The 13,863-nt window shown below is 48.4% G+C and overlaps 1 protein-coding gene across 1 annotated transcript; it reads right to left on the bottom strand.

Moving 5' to 3' along the window:
• Positions 1–222: 222 nt before the first annotated feature.
• On the bottom strand, positions 223–11,301 carry LOC133350138 (uncharacterized). Its single transcript, XM_061564165.1, has 8 exons — positions 11,179–11,301; positions 10,271–10,802; positions 9,400–9,624; positions 8,173–8,405; positions 4,238–4,504; positions 3,332–3,863; positions 2,238–2,462; positions 223–1,481 (listed from the first exon to the last, which is right to left on the bottom strand). The coding sequence occupies exons 2-8, from the start codon at positions 10,760–10,762 to the stop codon at positions 1,248–1,250; spliced, it is 2,208 nt and encodes a 735-aa protein (XP_061420149.1). The 5' UTR covers positions 10,763–10,802; positions 11,179–11,301; the 3' UTR covers positions 223–1,247.
• Between the last annotated feature and the right edge of the window lie 2,562 nt (positions 11,302–13,863).

Genomic DNA, 13,863 nt, shown 5'->3' on the forward strand with positions numbered 1-13,863 from the left:
TTTTACTTTCTTCTAATCAACGGCAAATTACTAAATTTTGATTGCACGTAGCAAACACTGCCCCCTACTGAGAGACTAATACCCCCTTTGATGACAATTTCTGAGTCACCTTAAACACAAGGGCAGCTGCCACTGGTGGTCCCCGTTGAATGATTGTCACGTGATGTAAGGTGCTGTGAGATGCTGAGGTAATTACATTCTAAACAAATGCAAATATTCAAATATAAATCTACGTTAATGTGAATCTATAGAATCTGGATTATTTATATATAACAGTGGTCAGATCTATGCCATGTACAAATGATTTAAACTCTAAAAAGTCACCCATACTACAGGACAGTACTCAGATAATGAGACATGAACCAAGTTATAAAGCTTGACAAATCAAATTTATGTATTGATGCATTATACAGTGAACAATATAACAAAAGTATCCATCAGCTGACATATCAAAAGTGCATTTATAATAAAATGTCATGTTACAGATGGTAAAATCAAAGGTGCGAACTATAAAATAACAGGACTAAATGTTTCATTTTTACCGGTAAATACATCACTTTATAAGATTATTCCAGGAATTTTAACTTTTAAGAATACTGTGCTCATGACACCGCGCGCTGACATTAAAAAACAAAAAAGGAAACCTTCCATCGTAATCAACAAGTATTGGCAATCGGCTCAAAACAACGAGACAATATACATTTCAAATCGGTAAACAGGCACTTGAGCAATGGCGTGGGAAGTGTGGGTCATATTTTCTATGTTTAATCAACAACCACATTCAGACAGACGCATACAATTTTCGTTTGACTCTTACTATATACAAACAAATACAAAACTAACATGGAATGGTATGTATGCAACTTCAACCGTTGGCATACTCTCTTCTTAGACATGAAGTTCGCGTGGGTCCTCGTGTGTGTTGCCACATCCAACAAATAAACTCAAACACACATCATTGGTCCGAGATCCGAAAATAACCATCACGGGCTTAACTATTTGGATGAAGATTTGTAAAAGTTCCATGAATATTTATGGAAATTAAATATATGTACGAGTGCAGCCACGATAGGATGAACAGTTTTTTTTGTCAACATCGTACATCTGGCGGTGATGACCACCCACAAGCGGAGATTTTGTAGAAGGCAGTGGCTGCAGGTCCACCCTGACAATGGCCAACTGGACAGAAGACCGCTCATGAATTGTGTCCGTCAATTCTTCAGGTGGCGCGTGCGTGGGGCACGTGACTACCCTCCCCGCAGGCGGCCCTGCATGGTGATGGTGGAGTATTGCTGAATCCCGTACCACTCCAGCTTCTGATCGTCCTCCAGGGTGCGGCTGCTGAAGGTGAGCATCTGCTGCTCTACCGGTATGCGCGCCTTCTGCTGGACCTTCTGCTTCAGTGAGAGCACCGAGTCGGAGAGCTTCACCTCTATCGTCAACGTTTTGTTCGCGAGCGTCTTCACGAAGACGTCAACGACCTGCGTGGAAAATGAAATGAAAAGTTACAAAAATGCCATCGCGTTACAAATGCCATCTTCACTTCGGCTAGTTGAACACGTAAGCTTTTAGGACCAATATTATTCATAATAAAGGTTTTGGGTGAGATCGCATAAGCCAAATGGGTCGTAACCCTCCACCACCCAACACAGCCAATTAGAATGGCATTTGTCACGTAAACAAAACGCCAATTAGTTACTACTTCAACCCACCGGTGTGTTGGAGAGTAAATCAACAACATTTACAACTTGAGTGCGACGTTTCAATGGTAATTACATCCAGCATCATCGGGCGATTTTCCAAAATAGTGAAACAATCTACCTGTTTCCGGTCTTAAATAGAACACTTAGGGTCTTAGGCTATGCGCTGAGTTTTAATTGCAGGCATACAGGCTTTTGTTAATTTACAATTGCCACCAAGTGAACGGTGGCATATGTGCTGTTGGCTGGCTGGCTCCACAATGAATGTTACGGTCCATCTTCTTGGTTCTTTCGGTAAAGTCACGTGACTTTACCGAAAGAACCAAGTAGATGAATCCCTGTGGCCTGCAAGAGGCCTTTGAAAGTCAAATTCGGCCCTCGGTAAGGAAAATGTTCCTCAGCCCTACCCGAGGGCAAGGCTAGCTGAAACAGAAAGGAATTAACGACGTCACTTTTCTAATCTGTTTTGGCATTTTCTCACACCGGCCCAGAGGTCGCGTTGGCGATTCCGAGTGCGTGGCAAGCGGCTCTGCTTACGTGGTACACGTGAAGCAGGTTGACGATGGCATTCTGCTTCAAACCGCACTTGGCGAGGGTGGTGGCGTCCTGCAGCGCGGCGCCCCCGTAAGCGAGGCGCTGCTGAGCGGGCGACACCTTCCACTTGCTCTGGATCCTGACTTTCAGCGCCAGCACCGACTCGGACAGCTTCACCATCAGCCTCAGGGGCTTCCCCTCCAGGTCCTTCACGACGATCTGTACGGCCTGCGTTGGGGAGCGGGGGTGACGGGAGAGTGCACGGCATTTATTTTCAACGAAGGGTGACACGCACGTGAATAGTCTACAGCGATCCACTTAAAGTGCTCTACATTACAATGCGTTGGCGATTTTTTTTATACTCGACACGTGGGGCCCAGGCTTGTCAGCTTTTTGACTACCCCATGATAATACAGTTAAAAGAAAACAAATATTAAAACATTCAGATCGCACTGTAATGTTTTCACCAACGATGTATCGTGTAGAAATATGTAAATGACCATTAAACGTAAAAAACAAGTCACGTTTCAGCTTGCATTTGCCATCTACGTTGCGTTCTGTTTGATGCACAGTATAACAGTACAGTTTCATTCACAGCCTGTACGTGTCCACAAATCTGCATGCACGCAAATATTGTTGCGATGTCAAATTCACAAAGTTGCCCGGTAGGTCAGTGGCATTGTGTGGTTGCGCCTGGAGCAGCTACACCACTGCTGGTGCGCCTGCATGCGTGCGTGCCTGAGTGCGTGCCTGCGTGCCTGCGTACCTGCGTGCCTGCGTGCGTGCGTGCCTGAGTGCGTGCCTGAGTGCGTGCCTGCGTACCTGCGTGCCTGCGTGCCTGCCTGCGTGCGTGCCTGAGTGCGTGCCTGAGTGCGTGCCTGCGTGCCTGCGTGCCTGAGTGCGTGCGTACCTGCGTACCTGCGTGCCTGCGTACCTGCGTGCGTGCGTACCTGCGTGCGTGCGTTCCTGCGTGCCTGAGTGCCTGCGTGCCTGCCTGCGTGCGTACCTGCGTACCTGCGTGCCTGCGTACCTGCGTGCGTGCGTATCTGCGTGCGTGCCTGCGTGCCTGAGTGCCTGCGTGCGTGCATGCAACTCACGTCGTTTGGGTTCTTAATCATCGCGAGCAACATCGTCTTCATTTCGCTGCTGGGCGCCTCCTCGACGCCAACGACCGTGATCCTCTCCGGATCCCAGACGCAGTCCTCCTCCAGCTCGCTGGTCACCATCCCGCAGCCTCGCGGCACCCAGGCGGTGTCGTAGCCCTCGTCGTGCCAGGTGAGACGCAGGGGGTGGTCCTGGCCGTCGATTTTCTTCACGCGCCCCACGTTCACCCTGAGCTTCAGAATCACTTTGACGTTCTCGGGCTTCCCAATCGGATACCGCCTCGCCTTCTCGATGTCGCGGCTCACGTAGACGCCGGGCCCCAGCATGCCGCGTGCGGACCGCCTGAAGCCCTGCGCGAGGATGCCGTGTGCCCCCTGCGCGTCGGTGCCGTGGTACATGATGTAGCGCCGGTCATCCTTGGGGCTCTCTCCTCTCTGCAGGGTGCAGGGGCCATTGCGGTCGCCGATGGTCTCGGAGCAGTCCATCGTCGTGGAGCGGTGAAGGCGAGAGGATCTGTAGGCGGTGCTGAGAAACGCAGCACGATCTTGGTGAAAACGCAGCCTCACAGTTTAAAACCACGAGCAGACGAAACGGCACTTTGTTAATTCGTCACCATTGGCTACGTTCGTATTTGTCGAGAAACCTCGTGTGGCAAAGTTACAAACAGATGGAGCCTATTGTTGCGAAACTTAATCTAACATAAACACCTACAGCTATTTTGTTAAACCCCCTGCTGCATGAGGAGTTCTCCAATCCTCGGCGGTCGTGGGGGTTATTTGACCATACTTCACCAACGCACAACGCACAACCTGTTGTTGTTGTTGCACTGCACGCAGCCGGGCTCCGCTCTACGCAAGAGGCAGCATCGGCAGAGAGCGCAGCGACCGCGGGTATCTCACCTGTTCCACGTGACTCGTCTCGCAAGAGAAGAAGAAGGAGACGAAGAAGGAGAGGCTGCTTGTGTCCCTGCCGTTGCGCGCTGCCCTCCTTTTAAAGTCGCGCACGCGCCTCCCCCTCCAAGCGCAGAGCCCCGGGGCTGGGGAATCCACGCAGAGCCTCTCCCACTGAGTCCAATCCGCACCGCCGTGTGGGCTCCTCCCAGCCGCCAGCCCTCCCTTTCGGGTTTCCGAAACGTGCCGCTGCTGCTGTTCGTTGTGACTGTGGTGCTGGAGGTGGGGGGCGAGGAGGAGAGGGGGGGCGAGGAGGGATTTCGCTTTCGGTGGTTTCCCGAAACCCCGCCGCGTCATCACCGCTACGCGCGCACTTTCTGAACACAACACGCGCTCGCTCTCACGAGTCACGCCTCACTGCACGGGTTCCGCTGAGCCGGTGGGGTCATTCGACATTCCCATGGCGGGAACATGACCTTTGCAGAACTGCCCCTGTGAACTTCCTGCAAAGGTCTATTTACGTAACCGTCCCATGGAGACGATTGGTTGAATTTCAACCCCAGCCGGCGTTTGTGAGTGCGGCACTGTAACCACAATGACACGTGCCTAAAATGTTGTCATCCCTCGCTATGACGGCAACTCAATGGCACGAATTTTGCTACGCAACGTAAACTTAGAAATTGTGGGAAGAACGAACTTCGACATACGTTACGTTCATTTCGCATTAATGAAATTTTTGGAATCCTGACATTAAAATATTTTATGGGGGGGGGGGGGGTCGGGGGGTGGTGGAAAATGAAAGAGTGCACACGAGAGGCCGACCGAAATTCGGGTTCGGTTTTAGGCGCCGAAAGTTGGCAAATGGCCTCTTTCGGCAAACTTTTTGGCTTCGGCCGAAAGTCAATTTTTAACTTTCGGTCTGATTTCGTTTTCGGACGAAACCAGAAATTCAGTTTCGGTCGGCCTCTCGCATACACAGTTGGGGGGGTGGGGTCTCTGTTGCGTGTCCCAGCAGCGCTGCACGTGGTTCGCTCGCCTCCTCGTGGGTTCGGTGCTTTGTGTTGTTCCGTGTTCATTTTCATTTCTGTTTGAAATAAATCTTACTTAATTTTTGTTTATTCTTAGATCAGAATGTTTATTTATCCTGGGGAAATCCAATGAAATATGAAGTTATTTTTTTATAGATGTGTCCAGTAGATTGAAGTCAGTGGGAAAACGGGGTTCGATAAACGGAATTTCGCTTTACGGATAACTTTTCATGGACGCATCTGTTCTGTATATCGATGGATTCCCCAATAAGAAATAAACCACCATTGGCAATGCTATCTCCACGTATCATGTTGACTAATGGTACAATTGTGGTTCCAACTTGGAGATGCATGTGGTGTGTTGATCAAATCGCTAAAAACAGCCAACACCAACCATAGGTAAACATTATTTGGCGATACTGTATTGGCAGCAGTGCACAAGCACAAATAGCCAAACAAAAAAGTCGCTCCGCAAGAAACTTGGGTCTTCTCGACCACAGTCATGCCCTCCATTTTCTATGTTTGAAACATTCAGGCTGGCATGCCTGCGATCCATCCTGGGTTTGACCAGCCTGGATTGTGTGAGGAGCTCACAAATCCTTGAAAGATCTGGACACAGTGAACTCCTCCGGCAGGCAAGGCTGCATTGCCTGGGTGATGTAGCCCACATACCACCGCATGCCCAAGCAGCTTTTGTTTGGCCACATCGAGGGGGCTCAACGGGCGCGGTACAGGTTAGAGAAGAGATGGAGTGGTGCGGTATGGGAGGATGTGGAGCTGAGTGGACTTGCCGACGACTGGTACCAGCGGTGTCAAGATCGGCCTCTGTGGAGGAGGCTCGTGAAGGACGCCGCTGCTACTGGGCAGTTGGAGGCAGTCGCCCTCCAGCAACAACGGAGAGCAGAGGAGCGACGCTCACTACAACGAGCGGAGCGCCGGCCGTCTAAAATGCAGCACAGTAGGGGCCCTGCGTGTGGCCTCCACACCTTTACAAAGTTGCCGTTAGAGTATTTAGATGATTTTGCTGCTGTAAATGTCCACACGATGAGCCTCTTTGAGCTATTAATCGTGGCCAGGTCGAGTCTGAAAAACAAGTTAATAGCTTAGGGGGCTTTACCTGGTAATATCAAAAATATATTCTACTTTTATTTGTATATACTTAGTGATTTAATCTAGGATTGAAGCTTTCGTGACTGCAGGAATAACAATACTCATTGGTTCTTTCGGTAAAGTCACGTATGTAGAATACAAATAAAAATAAAATGTGTTTTTTTTAAATAAAATGTAATTTATATTTTATTTCTACACACGTGACTTTATCGAAATAACCAATGAGTACTTGGTGATTTGTTTTACATGTCCCGTATTCTGCACTCCTGTCGTGTTTTTGTTTTGTTGTCGTCACGTTCTGAACAAGCCCCTACAGGACATCTGTGAAAAAGAGCTTCATAGCTCGTCGGATTTCTCCAAGTAATAAATAAATATTCTGATTCCGGCCCTGCGGCAGCGGCCTCTCCGTGCTGGGGAGAGCGCTGGCGGCAATGAGCGTCCCGGCACCCCGGTGGCGCCGTTGGCCACAACTCCTCTCGGTGGCGTGAGGCGGCCTCCCCCTGCATGCCCTGCTGTGTGTGGTGGACTAAGCAATGGCACGGATGGCTCCATCAGATTCGCAGTCTTTATTTTGCAACCGGTAACGGGAACAAAGAAAATAAAACGGGCAACAATACAACCCAGAATTGTTTGCTTTAGTCAGCTGACACGTAAAAAGTGCATTTATAATAAATGTGATGTAAGGTGCTGTGAGATGCTGAGGTATTAAATGCTAAACAAATGTGAATATTCTAATATAAATCTACGTTGATGTGAATCTATAGAATCTGTAGGAGTGTGAATCTGGATTATTTATATAACAATAATGGATGTGATTATTTTGAATCTATAGTGGTCAGATCTATGCCATGTACAAATGATTTAAACTCCTAAAAGGCACCCATACTGTAGGACAGTACTCAGATAATGAGACAACATGAACCAAGTTATGAAGCTTGACAAATACAATTTATTAATTGATGCATTATACAGTGAGCAATATAACAAACGGATCCATCAGCTGACATATCAAAAGTGCGTTTATAATAAAATGTCACGTTACAGATGATAAAATCAAAGGTGCGAACTTAAAATAACAGGACTAAATGTTTCATTTTTACCAGTAAATATATCACTTCATAAAATTATTCCAGGAATTAAAACTTTTAAGAATACTGTGCTCATGACACCGCGTGTTGAAATTAAAAAACAAAAAACGAAACCTTCCATCGTAATCAACAAGTATTGGCAATCAGCTCAAAACAACGAGACAATAAACATTTCAAATCGGTAAACAGGCACTTGAGCAATGGCGTGGGTAGTGTGGGTCATATTTTCTATGTTTAATCAACAACCACATTCAGACAGACGCATACAATTTTCGTTTGACTCTTACTATATACAGACAAATACAAAACTAACATGGAATGGTATGTATGCAATTTTAACCGTTTGCATACTCTCTTCTTAGACATGAAGTTCGCGTGGGTCCTCGTGTGTGTTGACACATCCAACAAGTAAACTCAAACACACATCATTGGTCCGAGATCCGAAAATAACCATCACGGGCTTAACTATTTGGATGAAGATTTGTAAAAGTCCCATGAATATTTATGGAAATTAAATATATGTACGAGTGCAGCCACGATAGGATGAACAGTTTTTTTTGTCAACATCGTACATCTGGCGGTGATGACCACCCACAAGCGGAGATTTTGTAGAAGGCAGTGGCTGCAGGTCCACCCTGACCATGGCCAACTGGACAGAAGACCGCTCATGAATTGTGTCCGTCAATTCTTCAGGTGGCGCGTGCGTGGGGAACGTGACTACCCTCCCCGCAGGCGGCCCTGCATGGTGATGGTGGAGTGTTGCTGAATCCCGTACCACTCCAGCTTCTGATCGTCCTCCAGGGTGCGGCTGCTGAAGGTGAGGATCTGCTGCTCTACCGGTATGCGCGCCTTCTGCTGGACCTTCTGCTTCAGTGAGAGCACCGAGTCGGAGAGCTTCACCTCTATCGTCAACGTTTTGTTCGCGAGCGTCTTCACGAAGACGTCAACGACCTGCGTGGAAAATGAAATGAAAAGTTACAAAAATGCCATCGCGTTACAAATGCCATCTTCACTTCGGCTAGTTGAACACGTAAGCTTTTAGGACCAATATTATTCATAATAAAGGTTTTGGGTGAGATCGCATAAGCCAAATGGGTCGTAACCCTCCACCACCCAACACAGCCAAATAGTATGGCATTTGTCACGTAAACAAAACGCAAATTAGTTACTACTTCAACCCACCGGTGTGTTGGAGAGTAAATCAACAACATTTACAACTTGAGTGCGACGTTTCAATGGTAATTACATCCAGCATCATCGGGCGATTTTCCAAAATAGTGAAACAATCCACCTGTTTCCGGTCTTAAATAGAACACTAAGGGTCTCAAGCTATGCGCTGAGTTTTAATTGCAGGCATACAGGCTGTTGTTAATTTACAATTGCCACCAAGTGAATGGTGGCATATGTGCTGTTGGCTGGCTGGCTCCACAATGAATGTTACGGTCTATCTTCTTGGTTCTTTCGGTAAAGTCACGTGACTTTACCGAAAGAACCGAGAAGATGAAACCTTGCATTCACGAAAGCTTTAAATCAATAGATGAAGCCATTGTCAGGCCGTACTATCAATGCTTTGAAATGTAATGCAACAACGTGGCACTTCAATACGCACAGCGAACCCGACTGCGTGCGAGCTGCATTACGTGGGCACCAACGGGGATTGTGTGCAACCTCTTTCTAGTTTCAGTGTTCTCGGTCACTTCTGTTACAGCACGGGGTGCCTTGAGTTGTAACTGAACTGTGTTTATCTGTGGCCTGCAAAAGGCCTTTGAAAGTCAATTTTGGCCCTCGGTAAAGAAAATGTTCCTAAGCCCAACCCGAGTGCAAGGCTAGCTGAAACAGAAATGAATTAACGACGTCACTTTTCTAAATTTGTTTCTGCATTTTATCACACCGGCCCAGAGGTCGCGTTGGCGATTCCGAGTGCGTGGCAAGCGGCTCTGCTTACGTGGTCCACGCGAAGCAGGTTGACGGTGGCATTCTGCTTCAAGCCGCACTTGGCGAGGGTGGTGGCGTCCTGCAGCGCGGCGCCCCCGTAAGCGAGGCGCTGCTGAGCGGGCGACACCTTCCACTTGCTCTGGATCCTGACTTTCAGCGCCAGCACCGACTCGGACAGCTTCACCATCAGCCTCAGGGACTTCCCCTCCAGGTCCTTCACGACGATCTGCACGGCCTGCGTTGGGGAGCGGGGGGGACGGGAGAGTGCACGGCATTTATTTTCAACGAAGGGTGACACGCACGTGAATAGTCTACAGCTATCCACTTAAAGTGGTGTACATTACAATGCGTTGGCAACTTTTTTAACTCGGCACGTGGGGCTTATGCTTGGCAGCTTTTTGACGACCCCATGAGAATACAGTTAAAAGAAAACAAATATTAAAACATTCAGATTGCACTGTAATGTTTTCACCAAGATGTATCGTGTAGAAATATGTAAATGACCATTTAACGTAAAAAAACAAGTCACGTTTCAGCTTGCATCTGCCATCTACGTTGCGGTCTGTTTGATGTACAGTCTAACAGCACAGTTTCATTCACAGCCTGTACGTGTCCACACATCTGCATGCACGCAAATATTGTTGCGATGTTGCCGTCGGCCTTCAGCCATTGGCAAAAATATTGTCAACTTCACAAAGTTGCCTGGTACAGATATAAGAAGTGTATCCGGTAGGTCAGTGGTATTGTGTGGTTGCACCTGGTGCAGCTACACCACTGCTGGTGGGCCTGCGTGCCTGCGTGCCTGCCTGCCTGCATGCCTGCGTACCTGCGTGCCTGCGTGCCTGCGTGCCTGAGTGCCTGCGTGCGTGCGTGCCACTCACGTCGTTAGGGTTCTTCATCATCGCGAGCAACATCGTCTTCATTTCGCTGCTGGGCGCCTCCTCGACGCCAACGACCGTGATCCTCTCCGGATCCCAGACGCAGTCCTCCTCCAGCTCGCTGGTCACCATCCCGCAGCCCCGCGGCACCCAGGCGGTGTCGTAGCCCTCGTCGTGCCAGGTGAGACGCAGGGGGTGGTCCTGGCCGTCGATTTTCTTCACGCGCCCCACGTTCACCCTGAGCTTCAGAATCACTTTGACGTTCTCGGGCTTCCCAATCGGATACCGCCTCGCCTTCTCGATGTCGCGGCTCACGTAGACGCCGGGCCCCAGCATGCCGCGCTCGGACCGCCTGAAGCCCTGCGCGACGATGCCGCGTGCCCCCTGCGCGTCGGTGCCGTGGTACATGATGTAGCGCCGGTCATCCTTGGGGCTCTCTCCTCTCTGCAGGGTGCAGGGGACATTGCGGTCGCCGATGGTCTCGGAGCAGTCCATCGTCGTGGAGCGGTGAAGGCGAGAGGATCTGTAGGCGGTGCTGAGAAACGCAGCACGATCTTGGTGAAAACGCAGCCTCGCAATTACAACCACGAGCAGACGAAACGGCACTTTGTTAATTCGTCACAATTGGCTACGTTCGTATTTGTCGAGAAACCTCGTGTGGCAAAGTTAGAAACAGATGTAGCCTATTGTTGCAAAACTTAATCTAACATAAACACCTACAGCTATTTTGTTAAACCCACTGCTGGATGAGGAGTTCTCCAATCCTCGGCGGTCGTGGGGGTTATTTGACCATACTTCACCAACGCACAACCCACAACCTGTTGTTGTTGTTGTTGCACTGCACGCAGCCGGGCTCCGCTCTACGCAAGAGGCAGCATCGGCAGAGAGCGCAGCGACCGCGGGTATCTCACCTGTTCCACGTGACTCGTCTCGCAAGAGAAGAAGAAGGAGACGAAGAAGGAGAGGCTGCTTGTGTCCCTGCCGTTGCGCGCTGCCCTCCTTATAAAGTCGCGCACGCGCCTCCCCCTCCAAGCGCAGAGCCCCGGGGCTGGGGAATCCACGCAGAGCCTCTCCCACTGAGTCCAATCCGCACCTGCGGTGTGGGCTCCTCCCAGCCGCCAGCCCTCCCTTTCGGGTTTCCGAAACGTGCCGCTGCTGCTGTTCGTTGTGACTGTGGTGCTGGAGGTGGGGGGCGAGGAGGAGAGGGGTGGGGCGAGGAGGGATTTCGCTTTCGGTGGTTTCCCGAAACCCGCCGCGTCATCACCGCTACGCGCGCACTTTCTGAACACAACACGCGCTCGCTCTCACGCCTCACTGCACGGGTTCCGCTGAGCCGGTGGGGAGCATTCCACATTCCCATGGCGGGAACATGACCTTTGCAGAACTGCCCCTGTGAACTTCCTGCAAAGGTCTATTTACGTTACCGTCCCATGGAGGCGATTGGTTGACTTTCAACCCCAGCCGGCGTTTGTGAGTGCGGCACTGTAACCACAATGACACGTGCCTAAAATGTTGTCATCCCTCGCTATGACGGCAACTCAATGGCACGAATTTCTCTACGCAACGTAAACTTTTAAATTGTGGGATGAGCGAACTTCGACATACGTTACGTTCATTTCGCAATAATGGAATTTTTGGAATCTTGACATTAAAATATTTTATGGGGGAAGGGGGGGTAGGAAAATGAAAGAGTGCACGAACAGTACAGGGAGGGGGGTCTCTGTCGCATGTCCCAGCAGCGCTGCACGTGGTTCGCTCGCCTCCTCGTGGGTTCGGTGCTTTGTGTTGTTCCGTTTTCATATTCATTTATTTTTATTCTTAGATGAAAATGTTTTAGTATCCTGAAGAAATCCAATGAGCTATGAAGCTCTTTTTTCATAGATGTGTCCAGTAGATTGAAGTCAGTGGGAAAACGAGGTTCGATAAACCGAATTTCGCTTTACGGATAACTTTTCATGGACGCATCTGTTCTGTATATCGAGTGGTTCCTAAATATGAAATAAACCACCATTGGCAATGCTCTCTCCACGTATCATGTTGACTCTAATGGTGCAATTGTGGTTCCTACTTGGAGATGGATGTGGTGTGTCGATCGAATCGCTGAAAACAGCCAACACCAATCATTGGTAAACATTATTTGGCGATATTGTATTGGCAGCAGTGCACAAGCACAAATAGCCAAACAAAAAAATCAACAAATTGGTCAACTCCGCCTTAAAAGGAAAAATATATAATCAGCGACATTTTAAAGAAAGGTAATAACCATTCAGCGTACATAGGCCATAGAGACAAAGCGATTAATACATTTCAAGTACAGTATCATGTTTATTTTGTGTAACCCGATGCGAACTCAAGACACCAGCACGAGCCGTTTGCAAGAGCAACCCGAGTCACCAACATGGCAAAAGCAGCAACGAAGGCAATCAGAACAAAAACACGACGTCATGTTCTAGATTTGAAGCTTTCGTGACTGCAAGGATTCATATTCTTAGGTTTTTTCGGTAAAGTCACGTAGGTAAAAAATTAAAATTAATAAAATTAGAATAAAAAATAAAATTTAAATCACGACCTTTCGGAGGCAACACAAGCTTCCGTCTTCAGGTGGAACAGTCACAGCAGTCACAGCACGATAGCTGTACCGCTATCGTGCTGTGACTCTTCCACCTGAAGACGGAAGCTTGTGTTGCCTCCGAAACGTCGTGATTTTTATTTTATTTTTATTTAACTTTTATAATTTTTATTTTTTTACCTACGTGACTTTACCGAAAAAACCTAAGAATACGACGTCATGTATTCTGTATCGTTGAACACGAATAAGAAAGCAGTTCATTAACAGCGAAGATGGTGGATTGAACAATCCGACTCATGGACGAGAAATCCTACAAGGCACTTGCCTACTGGGAGTAAAGACCTATTGGGTGTGAGGGTAAATGATTGAGGGACAATGACAGGGTGCGGGAGGGAATTGTGACAGCAAGGGGCGTTTTAGTGAGCGAAATACGGACACCCTTGTACAAAAATGCACGCGGAACGAAATTATATCAGGCAGTTTGCGAATTAAATGTCTGAATATCGACTGTTGGTTTACATTACTTTAGTTTGTGTTTGTTCCCCTCGTTAATAAATGCCTACCCCATTTCACCCACCTCGCCTGTGCCCACAATAACATGTGTACTCTACGTTTTGCCTTGAGGCAGTGTGAAGCTATTTTCCAGTTACGTGAGCAGACCCGCATTTGAATAACACTGAAATGTCACCTGCGATTAGCGTGTTCTCTTTGTACCGTGAGCTTTGCCCGTGTTAATAGGCAACTCAATGCCGTATACGTTAGAGGCACGATTAAAAGGTCTGCCCGTGTGCTCCAGTTGCGGTGAAAGATTTTAAGAAATGTAGACCATACGTTGTCGGGTTAACGTTGGTTTTCGCGACCAATATTAGACCACACATTGTGACGCAGTTCTAAGTTTTGTTCTATTGTGTTTGAAATCGCATTCTTCATCACGAGTCGCGCTCCATGAACGAGGAAACCGCAGCAGTCAACACCAGTTGTTGCCCAAGTGGGCAACACACGTACGTTACATCCTCAAAACACATTT

The sequence above is a fragment of the Lethenteron reissneri genome, chromosome 32 (genome assembly GCF_015708825.2).
Source record: "Lethenteron reissneri isolate LAM-NWPU_2019-01 chromosome 32, ASM1570882v1, whole genome shotgun sequence".
Lineage (NCBI taxonomy): Eukaryota > Metazoa > Chordata > Hyperoartia > Petromyzontiformes > Petromyzontidae > Lethenteron > Lethenteron reissneri.